This window comes from Chrysemys picta, chromosome 10 (genome assembly GCF_011386835.1).
Source record: "Chrysemys picta bellii isolate R12L10 chromosome 10, ASM1138683v2, whole genome shotgun sequence".
Classification (NCBI taxonomy): domain Eukaryota; kingdom Metazoa; phylum Chordata; order Testudines; family Emydidae; genus Chrysemys; species Chrysemys picta.
The window spans coordinates 1,550,936-1,573,937 of NC_088800.1; the positions used below are offsets into that span (position 1 = coordinate 1,550,936).

Genomic DNA, 23,002 nt, shown 5'->3' on the forward strand with positions numbered 1-23,002 from the left:
AAATATGGACACGGACGCCTCCTATTAGGCCCTTTAACAAAACAAAGCTGCACTTAAAGCTTCTTCAAAGCTGCTTCATTTGTTTGGACCGTTTTTTGTTTTGTCCTTGGCTGTTGGAGAATAGGAAATTTCCTAGCTTGATGTTTACAGTGAAAAGGTTCCCAAACTTTTTTTGCTAAGCCCCACTTCAGAGATTCATGTCCCATGCACATACCCCCTCTTTTCAATGGGGTTATGGGGGAGAAGTACCCTGTAACCATGGGGGACAGATGGGGTGCTGAAAGGCTGGAGTCAGGAGGGGGCTTCTGTTCCCTGTAGCAGTCAGGCAGTCTTGGCTGCCGGACCCAGCTCCCTGCCTGTCTCACTCCCGACTTGTGCAGGGGAGGTGAACAGTGCAGCACTGAAGGGACATGGGGTCGGGGGAGAATGGAGAGATGCACCATGTGAGTACTGGCCCCCTGCTGGATGGGGCATCCTTGTTTGCAACCCTGTCTGCTTTTCCTGCGCAGGATCTGTCTGGCAGGCCAAGTGACAGGGCTCTGTACCCCGGAGCTGCACTGAAGAGTCAGGAGTGGGCTTTGTCTGGGGGGGGGTCAGTACTCCTGGGGTGTAGCCTTCCGTTCCCTGCTTGCAGAGTCTCTGCCAACCTCCCCAGCAGAAAAGCATAACTGCTTGTTGGTGGCTGCTACTGCTGTAGCAATGGGGGAGCGAGGTGGGCAGGGAGCCTGGTCCTGGCAGCTGCAACCACCTGCACAGAGCCCTGTCTACTTCCCCTGCCAGAAAAAGCCCCCTCCTGACTCCAGCCCTTCAGCCTGGGCACCTCAGGTCTTCATGCCTCCTTGATAACCTTATTGCTCTCCCACAGGGGTCAGGGATAGTTTGGGAACATCTGATCTACAATTTTTAAATACCAGAATTCTGACACTGCTGTTTTAAACTAACTCGATTGATTTGTATATTTTAATGAAGCCTTATTTTTTCCTGTGGTGGTAGAAGATAAGGGACAATATTTATGCGTGTTGTAGAATTTATGATGTCTTACTATTCTTGTGTTTTGTTTTGTTTTTCTTTCCAGGAGAGATCTGTTAGCTATTCGTATTGATGCAAATGCAAACAAAAGTGATTTAGGTATGGTCTTTGCCTCAAACTGGAAATCCCATCCTGGGCACGTTACCTCTATGGATGACAGCATTCCTGTTCAGTCAGGTCAAAAATATAGCTTAAACTCTGAAGGAAACTCATTCAAATTTACAAAAGTTCCCTCTAAACTTTCTGTTGCCGTTGAATGTCAAGGAAACCTTAACATGAGCACCTTCTCTACAGATACCTCAGGAACATCAAATTTTTCACACTGTGCTGCCCTGGACACCAACATCACAAAAAATGCAGGACTTTCTTTTTCCAAGATGGATGTCAAAGAAAAAACATCACTCAGTTTTCACTCTGAGATATCCTCTTTCAACAGTAGCTGGTGTGAAAAAACAAGGATGGAAAAGGATGGAAGCTCCCTCTTTTCAGAAATGCCTATAACAAGCACTACTTTGAAAGCTGAAAATAAAAGTTCTACTAGTATTAATAACGTAGGAGGAGATGACAATTTAGGAGCAAGGGACATAGACTTTGATCTTGATAATTTTGTTCTTGATGATGATTTTGATGAGAGGTGGGATAACCCACTGTATGTTTCAGCAGATGAAAAGACATCTACACCACTATACCAACCTATCAGGGAAGGTCAATCTGCTAAATCATTATTGAAGTCATTTTCGACAGTCAAGGAAACTAGCCCTATATCTAATCCTGTTGTTTCAAAACCAAACGTCTTGGTGTCAGCCAAGAGCTGCTCAGGTAAATTATACTAATTTTGATTAATTTATCATAGCAAAAATTATATGCTAAGAAAGTATTGTGAAGGGTGAATTTAAGTAATTAACTATAGACTGTAAGTATATTTTGTTGTGGAAATTTCTACTGGTGGTATTACTAATTGCAAAGTCACAATTTTTAGTTAATATACTCTTTCATCCAATCAAATCACGCTTCTCAGCAATGTGTATTTGCTGGGCAGGTTTCTGACTTTTAGCAGCTTCAGCTTTGCAAAAGTTGAAACAAATGTATTTATTATAGTAACAATCCTGCAAGCATTAGAACTACAGAGGTGACTTGGAATTCACTTTGTTGTATTGTGCAAGAGAGCATAATTGCATATACATAACTTCTTAAAAGAAATCTAATCCTTCTGGTAGGATATAGGTCAGACTCTTTGTCCCTATGTTCTTGCAGGTGCAATAATGGCTTTCAGCCTTCTTTTTGCCTCCTGAATTCTGACCCTAGTCCGCAGCATAATTTAGAGCAGCTTCGAAGTTATGCTAATATGCTAAATTGCACAAGCCTGTATGTAATGGGCCCTTTCCAGACTGTTATACCAACTGGAGCTTAGTATGTTCTGGCCACACCTTCTCCTGAGGCACCACGCTTAAAGATATGGGGTGTCATGGAGCCATTCTGTCGGCTGTGTGCCACCTGGCAAGCCCCCTTGTGTTGTGAACATTCCTCAAGGATTGCTTCCATTCTTTTAAGTTCCTTTGTGCTACAAGAACACTGCGGGCTGGAGCGTACTACAGAAGTTGACTCACTGTTTTTTATGAGGAAGAATTTAAATTAAACAGGGTTTTGTCTATGTTCTTTAAACTCATCCAAATTATTGGACCCTCCTCATGGGGGAATAATTTTAAAACATAACCAACCTTGACCATGTTTACCTAAAAAGAGAAATTCATTGTTGCCTAATCTGGCAGTTTGCATCCTTCTGTGCTGTCATAGCTACTTACTAAATCCTGTTCTACTGATTTTTAAAACAGCCCTTTTAAAAATGAATACCACAAATGTTAGCAATTTGGAAAAAGATGTCTAACAGAATAAGGTTATGCATTTCCTATAATGGGCAACTGATACAGTGCTTTTTCACCTTGAAACGAACTGAACTTTTGGGTCACTAGGTTACACAGTCCTTCTTTGACAGGAGAATCTTGATTTGTATATTAGTCACTTTTGAAATGATCTGTATTGTTTTATAAATGCAAACAAAAGCATAATGAGAATTTGCTAAATTGTGCATGACTTAGAATGTTCCCTAACTTACACACTCATCCCCATTTAAATAAAATGGCTTAATTTGTGCTGCTTTAGCAGCTGCAAAAAGAATTAAAGGTGTCTTCCCCCCCCCCAATTTGGGGCTACAGTTTCTCCATAACTAACACATATCAACATTTTTTTGTACGTGGTCATAAAATGTCTAAAAGTAAACTCTAATTCTGCTGCTTTGCTCTATCACCTGGATCCTCTGCAGGGTCTGGTTCTGTGTGGAGTGTAATAGTAAGATTTCTCTGTATCTGACTATTTTATTAGTAACCAATTACAATGCTAATTTTAATAGGCTTTCCTTTTCTGCTAGAGCCACTGCTGAAAAAATCACCATCCGAAAATCCAGCACTAGCACGCTTCAGAGGCTTTACGTTTTCCCATTCTAACGACATGATGATGATATTTCACAAAAAATTTGGTCTGCACCATTTTCGAACAAATCAGCTGGAGGCCATCAATGCTGCTCTGCTGGGTGAAGATTGTTTTATCTTAATGCCCACTGGTACGTATCTATGTACATCAGTCAACTGGAAACTGTCAGTGGTGTATGAGATCTTGCACAAACTTCTGATAAGTAGATCAGAAGCTATAGAGATTAACACAAATTCAGTTCCTATAGGAAGACTAACAGAATTTGTGGTAAGCTTAATAAATTCCCTACATTTGGGGAAGTGATAACACATTACCATGCTGCCAGAATCTGTTGGCTGTAGGATTCATGATATCTCACTAACCCTGGAATTTATTTAGCCTTTGTCTTTAGTATTTAAAGGGAAGGTGACTAAAGCTCTGATTTCCGTAATATTCCACATGGTAACTCTGCTAATGAGATTGTAGGTTATAGAATATCTGACAGTAGTTGCATTTAAAGACTTCAGAACAGTTGAGATATGTAATGTAATTTTTAAATTACCTAGTGATATAACTTGCATCCCCACTGGTAATAAGTTTTAAGAGGACAAGAACTTTGCAGTGAAATGAGACTTGAACACTGAACTCTAGAACATGGCATTTTTATAAGAGTACTTCAGACGACATCAGGTTAAAATTATATTTAATAAAACAAAAATCCTCACGTAAATTACAGATGTATTTTATTCTTAAATCTAAGGAGTTTAATTTTCACTATTTAGGCTTTGTTTACTTCTGCATTTCTCTCCACTTCGACAATGAAAATGGTTTTATTATCAGTTTCACATACGCTAATGCAATATTATTATCACTGCAGGGAATAGTTTTTTAAAAACAAAGTTTTGATTCAAATAAATCCATAATTTAAACTTTTCTGTGGGCCTTCAATTTTGTAGAAATGTAATTTGACCACCTACATTTTGAGATGAACTTAACAAATTTGATTCCATCTTTTCCATCTTAAATAATCATATATTTTGTCTTGCATATTATATAGGTGGTGGTAAAAGTCTGTGCTACCAGCTACCAGCCTGTTTATCCTCTGGGGTCACTATTGTAATTTCTCCACTGAGGTCATTGATATTAGATCAAGTTGAGAAGCTAATGACGTTGGATGTAAGTTCGAACAATTTCTTTGCACTTAAGGAATGGGATAAAGATCTGAATTGTTCCTGATGAATTTTATTCTCTTTTTATTTGATTTTTGTATATGAAAGAGTTGCATATTTGAACAGAGAACAAGTAAGCATACATACGTTGTACAAATACCTAGGAAAGGGAAAACGAGTCACAACAGCTAACTGTAAATCAGACTAATTAGAAGTAACCAGCAATTTTATCATTGACTCTGTGAATGCACACACGCAATAATTGCTAGGGCTGAACTCTCAAACATAATGCCTAAATACAGGCTCCAAAGGCCATGTTTAGACACACACACAAAAGCAACCTGATATTTTCCGGGAAGCTAAGCACCCGCAGTGCCTGTTAACTTCAGTGACAGCTGTGGCTGTTCAGCATTGCTGGAAAAATGGCACACGTGGAGGGAAGACACTTAGAGAAAGCATAATCATGGCAGTAGATTGCAAAGGATGATTGAGGACTTAACTAGGAATTGCCTGGTGGCTTTTTTACTGGTTATGTTGGTGGACATTTTGAGCAACTGTAACTGTGGGGTTTTTATTGTTTGTTTTTTGTTTTGGTTTTGTTTTAGAACAGTGAATAGTTTTTGTTTTGAGGAATAGATAATAAATTTTAAGGACAAAATCGTGAGAGCAGCTGAGGTGGGGGTGAGGTACAAACAGGAGCATGCTACAGCTTCCCACTCCTAAACCCTTAAACTGCTCTATGTTACTCTGGCTGGCTATGATCCCCAAGTGACCACTTGCTATCCAGGGAATGTGGAGCACAGTGTGCTTTGTCCATGCTCTCTCACCACACCTCCTTGCTGCCAACAAACACATCTATGCTGAGGGCTGCAAGGGTGGTGATGTAAGAGCCAACTATACTTGCTCTGTGACTGCTGGGGACTCCCCTACACTGGGGGAATTCCCAACTGGGGAGCTCCAGCTGTCTTTTTCCACCACCTGAGCAGAGCTGAGGGCCAGGATTTGGCCCTATATGTTGATTCTATTACACTTTCAAAGTAAGTTTGTGTCTCTTTCATAGCAGAGTCTAATTCATCTGTTACAATTTACTGTTTATACTGAAGTTAAAAGTTAATTGTTAGGGTATAAATTACTTCCTTCCTTGGAATATGGTCATCTGTTCTGGCACCACGTTATTATATGTTTGTGGGTACTAGGGAAGATATTAATTTTATTTAAAAATACTTTGTGCCTTCTAAGAACATCTCTATAGTGCTTCTCACGTAAGATCTCAAATCACTTTACAAATATTTCATAAGCTTCATGACACGCCCGTGAAGTAAGCAAGTATCATTACAGCTATTTTATTGATGGGAATACTGGAGCACAGAGGAGGTAGGTGACTCCCAAAGTCACACAGTGCTTCGTTGATAGAGTTCGGAGCAGAACAGAGGAGTTCTGATTCCTGGTCTTTTGCCTGATTGCTAGAGAGCACTGTGATGCCTGTAATTGACAAGGCTTTTGTATCTTGGATGTATTTAGCATTTTCAATATTTTTTCAGATTCTGTATTCAGTGACAAAATGTATGAATACAGACCAGGTGTGCTTTTAATTTATAAGTAGGTTAAACACTACATTAAGAAGAAATTTCTGAAGTTAAACGGATGTTAGATGAAATCTAAATATCTTTTTTTCTTCTGTACCACATAGATTTCTGCTACTTATCTGACTGGTGATAGGACTGATACTGAGGCTTCAAAAATCTATATACAGCTGTCAAAAAAAGACCCCCAAATAAAACTTCTCTATGTTACTCCAGAGAAGGTTTGTATTTATCTTAAAAGCAAAAAGTGTCATCAAGGCAACAAAATGAAGATTTTTATTAGTAAAAATGTTTTGTAAGAATGATATTTAATATAGCTAAATTAAAAAAAAAATGCAACAAACATCTATCAGGAAACAACAACAAAATTCTTACAAAGGGATAAACTAACAACATCTTTAGATAATTCTGGGAGATGCTGCCTGTTTGTAACTAATATGAACCAAAGAACAGCCCAAACAAAGCACAACCAAGTAAGTGGTGAAATTTTGAAATGAAAGACTGCCATGTTAATAATCCTTTCTGGAGTGTATTACCGGTCTGTCTTCCCAGCTGGCTGGTATGGAGTAACCTGTTATAAGTATAACGGATCTAGGAGCTGCACTCTCATTTTCAGCCTAAATTTGTATGGCTATTTTGAGAGAGATTACAAGGGCAAAACAATCATTGTTTTTCACCCAATCAAAGTAATTGGTTGCAGATCAATATCAAAGGAACTATTCTGCTGCGTTAATTTCCTACTGTAGGAGTTGTCAATATGAAATGCTGTCTCTTTGATTATTCCTTGAAAGCCTTCTGGGGAGGGGGGGCTGTTTAGTGGTGGAGAGCTCATGCTAATGAGTCTTTCCTCCCCCCAAGTAAATTTTTCATCTGATTTGGTCAGAAATAGGCTCTTTAAATGGCCAGGCACAGAAACCTGTGGGATTCCCTAATGCTGCTTGTCAAAAAGGAATTTTGGCTGGATGACAAAATAAGGATTTTTAGTTCCACACCAGTTTCCTAGTTGTTTATGAAAATCTGTCTAGAATGATGACCATTAAAGACTGCTTTAAAGGTTCTGTATGCAGTTTAAAAAAACCCCAAAACCTCCCCTCTCTACAGAACCTTTAGTTTCATAATCTCTTAGTTAAATAGGGTGGTGATTATGTTTTAATGTTTTTCTGTTAAAAACACTTGTGGTGGGTCTACCTAGGTTTGTTCAAGTGGCAGACTGATTTCAGCCCTGAAAAATCTGTATGAGAGAGACCTATTGGCACGTTTCGTTATTGATGAAGCACACTGTGTCAGTCAGGTAGATATTTATTGACTTATATTGTTAAATACCCACAATTTCAAAATAGATTGAAAACTTTATTCAGTAGAGTGTGAAAAGGTTAATTTTATTTTTTAAACTAGTGGGGCCATGATTTTCGTCAAGACTATAAACGGCTGAACATGCTTCGCCAGATGTTTCCCTCTGTTCCTATGATGGCTCTTACTGCTACTGCTAATCCCAGAGTACAAAAGGATATTCTAAATCAACTTGAGATGCTAAAACCACAGGTGTAAGTTGTTTGGAAGTATTACGAAAAAATTGTGTCAATTTTTGCACTTATTATCTAGGCAGAAAAATTTTCACTTTCAATTTAAGAAATAAACTTGTGTTAAACCATACTCAGTCACATGAAAAATATAGATATTTGTATCCAATTTAATATGACTGTATATATGGAATTTAAAATCCATTAAATACAAAAAGTGTTAAAAATAAAGAGCAGACTTCCCAAATTTCTTTTCCCCACTTGAGAACAACTCTTCACACAGTAAAGTTTCATGAAATTTTCTTTATCATTGAAAGGATGGGAGGATAAATTGTAATTTTTTGGATTGGTAAATTGTCATGAAAACCTTGCAGAGCTGGTAAAGAATATGATCTATAGCATTTAGTGGGAAAATTCCAAAGCTTGAGTATGGCAAGGATTTTTTAATGTGTCAAACAGTGCAAGTAAGGTATCAAATGAAATCTGGACTGTATTGCATTTGCACTGCATGCAATAGCAAAACCTAAGTAATTTTGTCCTCCTTAGACCTATTGACTTCAAAGGGACTACCTGTGAAGTAAGGTGCTACTCAGGGTGAATAATCTGATCCATAGTTCTTTAGCATCAGGTCTGATAAATTTCTATTGCTCTTGGAAACTGTGATAGTCTTTTATTAAGAAAGTGGGACAGCTATGCTTCAGTGCATGCATTTGATAGGTTTTGGAGTTAGAAACCATTACAAACCCTGTTGCCAGTGTACATCAGGCTTCACAAATAGATAATTCAGGTGTCACTTTAAATAGTGCAGGAAGATTTGGTATCTTAAAAAATCAAGTGATAGATTTGATGTGGACATTTGGGCTTTTTTATGGTTGACATGGACTTATCATAATTTTGTGAACATGTAAAAGAAATGTCATCTACTGTACTTCATGCCCTGAAGAATGCATGTAACAATCCCCATATTAGAAGCATGTCAGGATTTAAAAGGGAAAAATTAAGGTAGGTAAATTTCACTTTTTACCATGCAGTGCATGTGTCCTGTCTCTGAGCATGTCTGTCCTGCTGGTTTATATAATGCAGAGTAGGCCTGCCTTCTGCTTTCCCAGCCATAGGATGAACGCAACAACACTAGCATTTACCGAAGTGTTCCCAGATCCAAAAAGTGAGGAAAATCAATCCCAACTGGGCCAGGTAGAATGAAAAAAGACTCCCTATTCAGAGTTTTAGGGGAGGAAGTAGTAGTTAATCTGAATTTGGAGTCCTTCCAGACAATTCCTATCCTGTGGAGATTACTACATAGTGTAAAATTCTGCAATACCAGGATCACTCATTGATATTCTGGATTCAAAATTATGTTCTCAGTGAGACAGTCTAGTGTCATTTGCTTTGACCTTTTACTCTGAAGACTCATAGCCCCTCTTTTAAAAATATACTATGTATATGAAGCTAACGTGCTTTGGACATTATGTTTTAGGTTTACTATGAGCTTTAACAGGCATAACTTGAAATATGATGTATTGCCCAAAAAGCCAAAAAGGGTGGCATTGGACTGCTTGGAATGGATCAAAAAATATCATCCGCGTGAGTACTGAATCTTCTTGTAGCTGGATGTGCTCATATACATTTGAATGAATTACAGTTCTTGTATAAGGCAGTAGTGTGTGCCTAAAACTCTATTCTCCTATGCCTTTTGAGAGTACTGGTAAATGTAGAAGAACAAAATTTTAGAGGCAAAGTAATTTAGTTCTTTGATGCCAAGACTTAAGATTAATCATTGGGCCACATTAAAGTAGGAGTTCCTGTTGGGAATGAATAGGAAAAAGGGACTTGTAGATTAAAATATCTAAATCAGGAATTGACAAATGTTTGGTAATAAGAAAATTGCCTTTGCCATGCAAACGTTTATTTTTTTTAGCAAACTCTTAAAATGGATTTTATTAAAGCTGGGTTAGCTGAGAAGGCTATTGATACTTGTGAAACAGAAGAACCTACATTCCAGCACAAATTTTCCCTTTATATTCACAGATGACTCTGGAATAATTTACTGCCTCTCGCGGCAGGACTGTAACAAAACTGCTGAAATTCTACAGGAAAAGGGTCTTGCTGCACTTGCCTATCATGCTGGCCTCAGTGACACCGTTAGAGATCTTGTACAACGAAAATGGATTAATCAGGATGGGTGTCAGGTAAAAGGGAAAAACAAATGAGAAGGTTAATAGAGATCCCACAGGAAGAATGTGGGACTCTCTCAAAAACACAAAGCATAAACTAGGGCAAGATGCACATAAAAAATGAAACTTAAGTTAATATAAAAATCTTACATGACTAGACATGGAATTAAATCATTGTGCAGAATAGAGATTCAGAAAACAGTTGCTAGCCCTTCTGTAGGGGAAATGCTAATGTCAGCATCGCATTTACATGGAATATTTATAAGCAACAGTAATAAATATTATACTTACGAATTTTACAAAAGTTAAGGACTTGAGGCCTTGTAGTACTGCTGTGAGGTAGGGCACTCTTTCACAGGTGGAGAAAATAAGACACAAAGTCATTGAGTGTTTTGCACAAGGTCACACAGCAAGTTTATGGCAGAGCAGGAGCTAGAACTCCGATCTCCTCTCAGTTCTGTGCTTTAACCACTAGACTCTTTCTGGAAGAGTAGATGATGTTTGTAAATATAAATGTTTTGACTGAATGTCTTACTTCTCTTGGGAGTACACCAAAATTAATTTTGCATTCAATACAGGATTATATTAGTTGGGCCATACCAAATTCACGGCCATGAAAAACGCGTCATGGACAGTGAAATCTGTAGAGTACAGAGTAAAAGCACATAAAAAAACAGATTTCACGGGGTGTGTGTGTGGAACCAGCGTTTCTCGCATTGGGGGTACAGACCCAAAAGGGAGTTGCAGGGCAGGTTGCAAGGTTATTTTAGGGGAGTTGTGGTATTGCCACCCTTCTGTGTTGGCTTCGGAGCTGGGCAGCTGGAGAGTGGCAGCTGCTGGCTGGGTGCCCAGCTCTGAAGGCGGCGTCCCACCAGCAGCAGTGCAGAAGTAAGGGTGGCAATACCATACTGTGACCCCCTGCAACTCCTTTTTTTTGGGTCAGGACTCCTACAATTACCACACCCTGAAATTTCAGATTTAAATAGCTGAAATCATGAAATTTACAATTTTTAAAATCCTATGACCATGAAATAGACTAAAATGGACTGTGAATTTGGTAGGGTTCTACATATGAGTGATCGCAATACATTCATAGTGTAAAGTGGTGTATGAATACCTTGCAAAGCTTTATGATTGTATAATAATTAATGGCTCTTATTCCAGGTCATATGCGCAACAATTGCTTTTGGCATGGGAATTGATAAACCAGATGTACGCTACGTTATTCATGCATCTCTCCCTAAATCTATGGAAGGTTATTATCAAGAATCTGGCAGAGCTGGACGAGATGGTGAAGTTTCTCACTGTTTGCTTTTCTACAGTTATAGTGATGTAACCAGGCTTAGAAGGCTAATACAAAGTAAGCAAAGGCTCCCATTTCTGATATATCACATGTTATAACAGGAAATAAGTAGTTCAGGCATGTTAAGTTTTTGTCCTGTTCTATTTACGTATTCGTTTGCTATTTAAAGATTTTCAGAATGCCCTATATAACACTGGACTGGGTCACTGTAGTTGCAGGGTCCCCCCAGCATGCTTTCATTGTTCCCCTCTCTGAACATTTTCTTTACCTATACCTTAGTTTTAGTTTAAAAACCCAACCAATTTATTCATTTTGCAGAATTTCCAAACTTCTACTTTTGGGACAGATACTGAGACCATGTCTGTGGCTTTCTTTCTACCCCATGTTCTTAAATTCTTGAAAGTGGAATGAGATGTCTTGACTGGCTTAAAACGTATTTATTTTTTTGCCTAGGTATCTGACTACTTTTATCTAAGTGCTTGAGGTAATTTGTTTGATCAGTAATGACTTTAGCCTTTTTGTACATTGTGTAACGAATACAATGAATGCATTCCTTTTATTTCAGTGGAAAAAGATGGAAACAGTCAAACAAGAAAAACCCACTTTGACAACCTTTACAGTATGGTTCATTACTGTGAGAACGTACATGAATGCCGGAGAATACAGCTTTTGGCTTACTTTGGGGAAACTGGTTTTAATCTTTCCTTTTGTAAGGAACACCCAGAAGTAACTTGTGACAACTGTTGTCGAAAGAAGGTAAAAAATTACATTTGTAAATTTGAGCTCTTACAATTGTGTTTTTATTTTTTTTTAAATTTTTTTATCAACCTTCAGAAAACTTGCTAATATATTCTAGAAGGCAGATACAGAGATGCTGAGCGAGATCCTTCATGCCCTGTGATACCAAGTGTTTTGAGTTGGTCCCAAGGTGTAACCTAGAACAGATTTACACTAGCTGCATGTGGACTCCAGGAACTGTTGGGGAAGCTCAGGACTGTGAAGTTTAAGGATACTCTCCGACACCTCTTTTCTCCCAGCCATGCCTACTGCTCCAGAAGAAGTTGGCACAGAACTCACTGTGCTGGCTATGCCAGCTAGGAATTCTCCCCCACAGGTGGAATCCTCCAGCTGCCATCTAAGATGGCTCTGAGGCAGCTTTGTGCTGTCAGAGGAGCACAAAGCTGCCACATCAGAATGGATACAAATTTGGAATGGCTTGGGAAGGAGTTTGGGGGGAGGGGAGGGTTTGCAGTCTCTGCAGGTCAACATCTATTGACCAGCAGGTTGCTAGTGTCACCAGGAGTAAAACAAAAGGGTTGATGGATCTTAAACCCACCTTTTTTTTCCAGCTTCCCCAGCTTTGCAGGCCAATCAAGCATCTACTACTATTTGGTTTAAATATCTGGTGCTCCTAGTAATTCAATAGATGACATTTTAAAATGAATATTCCAAATTTAATAATAAATCCACAAATTAAAGGCTAGGTTTAATTCATATATATTGACTACTTATATTTTCCTTTCTCTGAATTAGCTTTTAAAAAGGTATTCAATTGCAATATAAATTGTGTTCAAGAAAAGTTAAACTATTTCTTAAGTGCATTAGAAAGGAAGTCCTGTTACCTTAAAACAAACAACAAACAAACAAACAAAAAAACAAAAAAAAACAAAAAACCCCAAACTAATTGGTGGGAAAATGTGCAGGAGGACTTTTTTCCCGGAAAATGTAAGATTCTTTAATAAGTCTGCTGATTTGAATTAGTACACCTAGTTTTTAAACTGCAGAGGACTTCAAACACTAATCCCCATAATACCTCAAGGTAGGTAAGTATGATACCATTTTACAGATGGAGAAACTGAAGCAGAAAGGTGTTTGTTTCCACAGTGAGTCAATATTCTAGTCCAAAGGACTTTAGTGCTTAATCCTGTCCTCAGAGCACTACCCCACACTCTTCTCAGTTTTAAACCAGTGATAATATTGAATAAAATAATGTAGACTTTAGGTAGTATATTATCATTTGGATGCACTAGAATTTATGCATCCAACTTTCATTACTTTTGAGTTGTGTAAATACTACATGGATATTTTTAAAATTAGTTAACTTGATTAACACAATACTCAAACATTACTCTTGCAGTTTGAGTGTATAAGCTCTGTTAAACCAAACAGAATCGTAGGACTGGAAGAGACTTCGAGACGTCTTCTAGTCCAGTCCCCTGCACTCAAGACAGAACTAAGTATTATCTAGCCCATCCCTGACAGGTGTTTATCCAACCTGCTCTTAAAAATCTCCAATGACAGAGATTCCACATCCTCCCTAGGCAATTTATTCCAGTGCTTAATCACCCTGACAGTTAAGACATTTTTCCTAATGTCCAACCTAAACCATCCCTGCTGCAATTTAAGCCCATTGCTTCTTGTCCTATCCTCAGAGGTTAAGGAGAACAATTTTTTCCCCTCCTCCTCTTTTATGTACTTGAAAGCTGTTCTCATGTCCCCTCTCAGTCTTCTCTTTTCCAAACTAACCAAACCCAATTTTTTCAGTCTTCCCTCATAGGTCATGTTTTCTAGACCTTTAATCATGGTGTTGCTCTTCTCTGGACTTTCTCCCATTTGCCCACATCTTTCCTGAAATGTGGCCCCCAGAACTGGACACAATACTTCAGTTGAGGCTTAATCCGTGTGGAGTAGAGAATTACTTTTCATGTCTTGCTTATGATGCTCCTGCTAATACATCCCACAATGATGTTGGGTGTTTTTGCAAAAGTGTTACACTATTGACTCATATTTAGCTTGTGGTTCACTATGACCCCCAGATCCCTTTCCGCAGTAGTCCTTCCTAGGCAGTCATTTCCCATTTTGTATGTGTGCAACTGATTGTTCCTTCCTAAGTGGAGTACTTTGCATTTGTCCTTATTGAATTTCATCCTATTTATTTTACACCATTTCTTCAGTTTTCCCAGATAATTTTGAATTTTAATCTTATCCTCCAAAGCACTTGCAACCCCTCCCAGCTTGGTATTGTCCGCAAACGTTATAAGTGCACTCTCTGTGCCATCCATCTAAATCATCGATGAAGATACTGAACAGAACTGATACCTGCGGGCCCCCACTTGATATGCCCTTCCAGATTGACTGCGAACCACTGATAACTAATCTCTGGAAGTGGTTTTCCAACCAGTTATGCACCCATTTTACAGTAGCTCCATTTAGGTTGTATTTTCCTAGTTTGTTTATGAGAAGGTTATGCAAGACAGTATCAGAAGCCTTACTAAAGTCAAGATATACCACATCTGCCACTTCCCCCCCCATCCACAAGGCTTATTGCCCTGTCAAAGAAAGCTATTAGGTTGGTTTGCCATGATTTGTTCTGGACAAATCCATGCTGTTACTTATCACCTTATTATCTTCTAGGTGTTTGCAAATCGATTGCTTAATTATTTGCTCCATTATCTTTAGGGGTACTGAAGTTAAGCTGACTGGTCGGTAATTCCCTAGATTGTCTTTATTCCCTTTTTTATAGATTGGCACTATATTTGCCCTTTTCCAGTCTTCTGGAATACTGTATCAATTTTGTACAACAGTAAAATTGCTTTGAAATATCTATGTTCTTTAACTTTATTGATCCTTTTACATTTTCAAAGGATTATTTATTAACCTAAAATTCCCATGGCAATGGCATATCAATGTAAACCGGCAATAACTAATCTATATGAGGATCAGAATTAATTTGATTGGAAAAAGCCTAGTAGTAAGAAACAGAGTTGTCAGTAGCAAATGGTATTAGTTACAATGGAAACAAATCTTTCTAATCAAATCTATTGTGATAGGATTACAAATCAAGAAATGTGACGGATGAAGTGAAAAGTATTATAAGATTTGTTCAAGAGCACTGTGGACAAATGGGGAGAAGAAATGCAGGTTCTGGAAGGTATACGTTGAACATGATGATTGACATTTTCTTGGGTAAGTTCTGTTCTACCGCTCAAAATATTTGGTGTAGGCCGAAGCTTGGCTGTATGCCAGAGGGGCCATAAAGCATGGGCAAAAGCGTGAAACAAGATCTATACCAATAGGGTTCTTTCCTGAGAGTAATCCATATGGTATGTGCTCTAGAACAAATAAAAACCCTAGCCTTAACCAGACTATATCGGGTAGATAAAATGATAATTATTGTAAGTCTTCAAGCTTCTGCCACTTGTTCAGATTTTTGTGAACGGGCTGTGCAAAATGGCTCCATAGCCTTCCACAGTTGTGTAACTTACTGGCTAGGTTATTAGACCAATTCTGTTTATTCTTACTAAACAGGTACGAAAAGTGCTAGGATTCAGTCCGGTATATTTGGGAAGGGAGCTGCCTACTCACGACATAATGTGGAAAGGCTGTTTAGAAAGCTGGTACTGGATAAGATTCTTGAGGAAGAATTGTATATCACTGCTGCCGAGCAAGCAGTAGCATATGTAACGGTAGGAGAGAGAGCCCAGGCTGTCCTAAATGGATATCTACAGGTGTGTAACCAATTTACTTTAATTCTACATTGGTGTTTCCTTCTTAAATGAAAATGAAACTGATGTTGCTCTTCTCTGCTTTAAGAACATGCAGATACTTTGAATTTACATTGAGTGCCAGGATAGTTTAAAAACAAAAATAACTATATTTCTATGATCTCATTTATTCAGTAATTTCAGGGTGCTTTGCAACCATTAGTTAAACTTTACAAAACTCCAGTGAGTTGTCAAGAGTATTAGTATAACCTACTTGTTGACAATGGAAATTGAGGTACAGAAATTACTTGTCACATGCAGGGAATAGAATGCAGTAGGTCTGGTTTCCAGTCCAATGCGCTAACCAAACAGTTTTCAAGTGGTAGGGCATGACTCAAAAAGTGGTTCATGAGGGGGCATCAACTGGGTTACACCCCACAAGGGGAGAAACAAAACTGGCAAACTCCTGTGATCCCTAGGACTCTAAAGGAGCTAGTTAAGTGGAGGAAAAAAGCAACTCTCTCCTTTTCCCTGAGGCTGTTTCTGCCCTGCTCCTTTCTCTCCTAACCCCAGTCCATCTGCAGCTCCTCAGCCCTCTTCACCAGCCAGTGTTAAGCTCCAAGGAAAGCTGCCTAACCAGCACACTGGTAACTCCCCTTTCAGAGCAGTCCTGTGTAGTAGGGGTAAAAGAGAGAAGCCATTTTAAGCAGCCAGCCCTCAACAATAGTCCCACCAGCTCCATCAGTCCTCACCCAAACTTGCTGTGTGGGTTTTTTTTCCTGTGTTTTGTGAACTCAGTCCCACAATCCTTTAAAAAGGATTATGCCTAGTAACCACGTGGCTTTGGGATCCCTGTTGAAAAACCCCAAACACATAAAAAGGATCTTGTGTAGAGTTGTTCTTCTTGTTGGGTAAACAGTTACCTTAAGAAAATAACAAGTGTTATCCAAAAAAGAGTTTTCAGTTTTAATACCTGTTTTTACTGGTTAAAGGCCAGATATCTGCTGTTAAGCTGCTCTGCAATTTCTCTCATATAGATTATTTACTTATTTAATTTCTCATTTTAATAGGTGGAGTTTTATGAAACTGAGAACGCCAGCAGTATTCGGAAGCAAAGGGCTTCAGTGACAAAAATGTCACAACGGGAAGAGATGGTTAAGAAATGTCTCGTGGAACTTACAGATGTTTGCAAAACTCTTGGGAAAGTTTTTGCTGTCCATTACTTCAATATTTTTAACACTGCTACACTCAAGAGAATAGCAGGTAATGTTTATCATCATGACCAAAACTCCTATGGGGGCAGTAGGCTATTTCTGGTTCAGAGCAGGATTCATCCCAGGGGTGGGTTTACACTGGGGGGGCACGCTTTGTGACCGTTTGAGAGCACCCTGATTGACTTCCATCCTTCAGCTTGCTGCTGACTGTAGTGTACATGCTAACTAACTGGGAGGCGGTCTGCTGGAAGAGAGGCACGTGCGCTATTCTGCCCTGATTTCTTTAAATCCCCGTTCCTAAACTGTGCTCTGATGGGCATGATTAAGTGCTATTTGTCTATTGCATATTAAGCTCTATAATGGAGCTCTTGAAAGAGTATTTAAGATTTTCTCTGATTCAGTTTGTTCCTTGTTTAGTATATGAATGGGAATTGGTAGTTCTGACATCCTATTGATGGGAAACATGTTGCCCATGTTTGAACAAAATTCCAAAAATACATCTGGTTGTCTGATTCAATCCTGTCTACATTTTACCTGAATTTTAAACCTACAAATGTTCCTTTGTGTTTATTAAAAAAAAAAAAAAAGTGTGCAAAATCGGTTTTGTCTGATTATAAATTTTATCTAATCAGATTTCTTTGTCTGCATACAGAAACTTTGTCTTCTGACTCGGAGGTTTTGCTTCAGATTGATGGTGTTACAGAAGACAAACTGGAAAAGTATGGTGCAGAAATAATTCAAGTCATGCAAAAGTACTCTGAATGGACACTGCCAGGTATAGAAAGCCTTTTCTCTGTATGAAGTTACATAAGGGGTCCATGTTAAAATACAGCTTTATGGCCTGTGTTCAAACTTTCATTTTTAAAAATTGTGGCTTTTTAGAGCACAGAAATAAATAAATAAATGGAGATATCCTATCTCCTAGAACTGGAAGGGACCTTGAAAGGTCATTGAGTCCAGCCCCCTGCCTTCACTAGCAGGACCAAGTACTGATTTTGCCCCAGATTCCTAAGTGGCCCCCTCAAGGATTGAACTCACAACCCTGGGTTTAACAGGCCAATGCTCAAACCATTGAGTTACCCTCCCCCCGCCCCCCCAAAGGGTCCGTAACTAAGAGGCAAGTGGTAGGGTGGGGGGTGGAAGAGGAGAGATTCACTATAACTCTTAAAAAATAGACAGTGGTGGATAACTGGACTTCAAATGTCCTGGGTAAGAATGAGAGAAGAAAAGTAAGATTGCTGATCTGCTGGTCCTCCTTTCATGGCTGGGAGCGTAGAGGAGATTTTCAGCCTTGAGATTTATCTTGCACTGTATTTTCCCATTCACATCCACTAGTTATGGGCTAACATTGTAGCATGGGTGAACAAATCACAAACTAAAATTCTCCAATGACTTATGCTTTGGTCAACTATAAATCTAGCAGAGAAATGTGTAACATGATTCAATGGTTGGAAGTTGAATCTAGACAAATTCAGGCTGAAAATAAGGCATAATTTTTTAGCAGGGAGGGTAATTAGCCATTAGAACTATTTACCAAGACTTCTGGTGGATTCTTCATCACTGACCATTTTTAAATCGAGATTGCTCTAGGAATTATTTTGTGGAAGTTATCCCAGTTGCATTAGTTTTAACAAAATGTCCATTTGTAGAAGACACTGACTCTTACCAAACTGCGGGCACGGATGCTGGAAAACGTGAGCGTGAGGAGGTAGAGGACACACACACAACTTCTAGCTATTTTTGCAACAGCACAAACAAAGGAAAAAAGAGGAAAAGACTACCATTCTTCAGAGAATCCAAGAAGAAAAAAACAGGTTATGGTGGTAGCCAGCAGTCTCGTTCCAAGGGGTATGTGATATGTTAATACTTGTAACATTGGTTTAACCAAAGTAGCATGATAAAAATATCCACTAGAGTGTTGGATTAAAGTTGCTTTAATTCATTTAATGTTGAAGAATATAGTCAATAGGAAAATGGTGAAGGAGGAGAGAGGCATTAGTCCAGCAGCATGAAAAACATGGATTTGGAAGTATTTATAACCTCTTTATAAAGTCATTATTGTACAATGGTGATACTCCAAAAGCACATATGACTCCTGTAGAGTCCCTGGATCTGAGAGGTGCTTGTCTATCTCTGATTTCACACAAGGCTAGAATATGGAATGCAGCGCAGATGATCTCTTCCTTGCTCTCCAGGCATCCAGGAGGGTGGCAGCGTGAGGAGAAATGCACCCCAGGTAGCAGTGGGAAATGGGTTTGAAGTAAGAGACAGATCTTATGCATGACAATACATTAAGGATTTCGCTCCACCATTTTAATCAAGTTAAGGTCCTGGAAGACTTATATCCATCCCATAGAATTACAGTAAACTGAGGGATCCAGGGATTGAAAAAAATCTCACATCTCACACACAACTGTTTTCAGATAATGAAAAAAATATTCTAAGCTTGATTCTGTGCCTTCCCTTTGAAATCTCCTTCTGTCCCCTAAAAATGAAAGTGGGACAGACATTCCCCAGTTGTAATTTTCCAGCTGGAATCTTGAGTAAATATATCTTTTATATGTTAAGCAGCCTGCCAGAGCCCTGAAATTTAAGTTCATTACTAAACATTAGTTTTGTGGTTTTCAGTACAGTACACAACTGCAGATGTGCTGGTGGGGCAAATGTTCTTGTTTTCCTTTGTCACTCTAATTGGTGATATCTGTGTTTCCCAAAAGCTCCTATCAAAGTTGCTTGCTTTGCATCAGCTTTTAATTCTGATATTAACTTAAAGCAAGCCATAATTTTATTGGCATATCTTTCCACTGTTTTTGAAACTTTTGCAGGCAAGGCAGCAGATAGAGCAAAATTTAAAGAGATGCTGTCAGGAATCTTTTGTTCATATTTTTTGCTTACTCACTTGGAATTAGTGCTAGAAAATGATTTTGGAAGCTTGAGAATTACTTTTGTCTTCTGGTTTGTCCTTTTCCATTTGTAAACATTTTGTCTTCCTCCCCCTTCTCTTGACCACAGCTTCTTATACAGAGCACCCAACAAAGAGGAGTGGTTGTTAGTTACACCAATACATTTATTTTTTCTTTAAAAATACAGTTAGAAAAACACACTCAGAAAATTACACTAAAAGAACATTATTTAGGTGGTACAGTCAAGCACTTGAAAGTTAGGAGATTCCAGATTTCTGGTTATCTATAACATTAATTCTGCCCCCTTGTGCATTTGCATTATGGAACAATCTTGATATATGATCATATGCAGTTTTTCCTCAGGATTCCTGCTTGTTCAGGATGGAAATGCAGGAGTGCAGAATTATTGCACAGGCAACCATAGATCTGGCATTTCTTAATGTCTGAGTGCTTGACTTTGCATTTTAAACAACATTCTTTTAACAGGCTTTGTATGTAATTCCTATAAGGTCTGTAAATTGCTTTGGTAGCTTTCCTAGATCAGAGGAGTCAAACTCATTTGGAGGAGAGGGCCAAATTCTATAACTAATTATAGTTCTTGAGCCTGGCTATAGAATCAGGACTATATACTCACAATGCAGTGGAACACCCACTGATGTCAGTAGGTGGTTTTCACAGAGAGCAAGAAAAGACAATGGCCTGTATGTACTAATTAAATGTTCAGTTATTTATTCAGTGCCTTTATTGAGAGAAAATAAGCTCCCCTTTAATCCCACTGCTGTTTCTGCCCTCTCTCTTTTTCTCTCCGTCTTTTCTGGATTTCCTTCTCTGCAGCAACTCCCAATTTCCAATCCAGTGAACTTCCCTACCATTCTATCCTCTAAAATGATCAGTGATTTCAATATTTAAGGTTGTCACTGAGGTGTCATTTAAAGTTGATCCACTAATCAGATTAATAGAGGACAAGGGACTTCACCCTTTTGCATGACTGTTTCAAGCTGTCTGCAGACATCATAGCCTATGTTCCGCTTGGTTCACCTTTAAAAGGTTACCTCTGCAGCCGTGAGTGTTAGAAATTTACTTTTGTTTTTAAATGAAAGATTAGATTCTGGAGAATATGAATGTGTTTATGCGAGCCATATATATGACACTCCTGTTCTAGATAAAATGTAATATACAGGCTTATGGTATTAGGTATCATGTTGATATGTAAATCGTCATTTTTTCTCTAAATTTCTAGGGGTTATATCAACAACAAAAAGATCTCTTCTAACGCCAAAGTCCAGACATCCTCAAGATACAATTCAACATCTTATGGTACTACTACAGTCATGCCAGGAACCAGTAGGAAACTGGGGATTATGGCACCACCAAAGCCTAAAAACAGACAATTCCTTAAACCTTCCTATTCACTATTATAACTACTAGAATGTAAATACTGTATAAAGCTACAAGCTGTCAGCATTTCTATTCACTTCCAGTTTTTCAACTGTATTAAAGCTTTGATATACATCTGTACAGTACAAAGAGTGTATTTGTTTAAATAAATGCTTTTAGATAAATGCATTTCTTTATTTGGAACTTTTAATTCTTCCCTGATGCTAAATATTCTTAGTATAAAAAGAACATGCTAATTTTGATTGATTATAGAAGACTTAGTAGTTTAGTGATTAATCATAATTTAGTTCTCGGTTTCATAGTCTTTGGATATTTTCCCCCACATCTCCTGGGTCTAGCAGCCCCTGGGGGCATTTGGAGCTTGGCCTAGAGTGTATGTGAAAGTTGCAAGGCTTTATGATCTGTCAGACACGTAAGTGCTGCCTGAACTAAGGGCATTCTTTGGATCTTACCTGGCTTGTGGTGTTCTTTCTTCCAGAGCTTCAAAACACTCTTCTGTCCTCATGAGCTCTGAACAGCATCAACACAGGCCACACATCCACACTTGATAAATTACACTTTCACCCCTATCCATTTATTTAAATGCTTCATAGATTTTTAAGCCCAGAAGGGACCATTATGACTATCTTGTCTGACCTGCATAACACAGGCCAGAGAATTTCACCAACTCCTGCAACAAACCCATAACTTCTAGTTGAGCTAGAAACCTATCTTTTAAAAAGACAGGCAATCATAATGTGACGACTTCAAGTGACAGAGAATATATCACATCCCTTTGTAAGTTGTTCCAATGGCTAATTACCCTAACTATTACAAATTTGCCTCTTATTTCTACCCTAAATTTGTCTAGCTTCAGCTTCAAGCTATTGGCCCTTGTTCTTTTGTCTCCTAGCTTTAAAAACCCCTATCAAATTCTTCTCCCTGAGCAGCTACTTGTAGACACAGTCACTTCTTAATCTTGTCTTTAAAGAAAATCTATTTAGTTTAACAGTTTCACTAAAGGCAGGTTTTTCAGACTTCTAATCATTGTAGCTCTTTTCTGCTACTCTCCAGTTTGTCAGCATAAGCTTCTTCCCATATTAGCATCTCTTCAACTATATCTAGTTTTATATGGACTTCTCTACCTCTCTTAGGCAGTGGGAAAGCATAGAAATTTCCATATTCAAGATTCTCCCTGAGCTGACCAACCAACATAGTTGGTACTGTAGATTCTCTTACTATGTCAGACCACTAGGCGTTTCCTAGGTAAAGAATAGTGGCAAGTACCCATTACCTTCTCGAAGATCTCCAAAGAGGAAGGAAAGAATCTACTTAAAGCCCCCCACTTGTGAGATTCTGAAGGCAAATCAACAAAATGTTGTGGACTCAAGTTACCAAAATCTCCTGATAAATCTAGGAAAGACATTTTACCTTCTTCCACTGCCAGGAGAAGATCTAGTTCATATACCCTGGGACTAATGCACCAATGTTCTGTATAATGCCAGCTAATGGGCTTCTTCACTTCTGTCAGGAAAGGTTTTGTGGAAATTTGTTGCCCTACTCTCCACTCTTACTATGTTGCCAAATAACACATTGGTAGCCTTCTGAGGATAAGAAAATCTCACCTGATCTCTACTCAACTTCTACATTTTCTAGTGCTGTATAGAGGCAGGTTTTAAATGAGCCAAGCAATGTGCTTTTCACCCCTACCCTGCCATGCTATGTTAGTCTGATTAGCTATTACAAACTTCCCTTAATTACATTTCATCTCATTATTCTT

At 38.5% G+C, this 23,002-nt stretch overlaps 1 protein-coding gene across 9 annotated transcripts in view; it reads left to right on the forward strand.

Moving 5' to 3' along the window:
• Positions 1-21,411, forward strand: part of BLM (BLM RecQ like helicase) — a 31,377-nt gene extending 9,966 nt beyond the window's left edge. For 6 of the 9 annotated variants that reach the window (XM_065559114.1, XM_065559110.1, XM_065559111.1 and 3 more), the window contains exons 7-22: positions 1,076-1,848; positions 3,437-3,646; positions 4,553-4,671; positions 6,355-6,468; positions 7,440-7,538; positions 7,643-7,791; positions 9,245-9,351; positions 9,796-9,956; positions 11,106-11,301; positions 11,810-12,000; positions 15,075-15,210; positions 15,553-15,752; positions 16,799-16,991; positions 17,595-17,717; positions 18,592-18,790; positions 21,086-21,411. In XM_065559114.1, coding sequence (XP_065415186.1) covers positions 1,076-1,848; positions 3,437-3,646; positions 4,553-4,671; positions 6,355-6,468; positions 7,440-7,538; positions 7,643-7,791; positions 9,245-9,351; positions 9,796-9,956; positions 11,106-11,301; positions 11,810-12,000; positions 15,075-15,210; positions 15,553-15,752; positions 16,799-16,991; positions 17,595-17,717; positions 18,592-18,790; positions 21,086-21,266 — 3,151 coding nt within the window. In that variant the 3' untranslated portion in view covers positions 21,267-21,411. Of the gene's footprint in view, positions 1-1,075; positions 1,849-3,436; positions 3,647-4,552; positions 4,672-6,354; positions 6,469-7,439; positions 7,539-7,642; positions 7,792-9,244; positions 9,352-9,795; positions 9,957-11,105; positions 11,302-11,809; positions 12,001-15,074; positions 15,211-15,552; positions 15,753-16,798; positions 16,992-17,594; positions 17,718-18,591; positions 18,791-19,090; positions 19,180-21,085 lie in introns of those variants that run through there. The other 3 variants (XM_065559117.1, XM_042856529.2, XM_065559112.1) reach the window with 2 other exon arrangements.
• Positions 21,412-23,002: the final 1,591 nt, after the last annotated feature.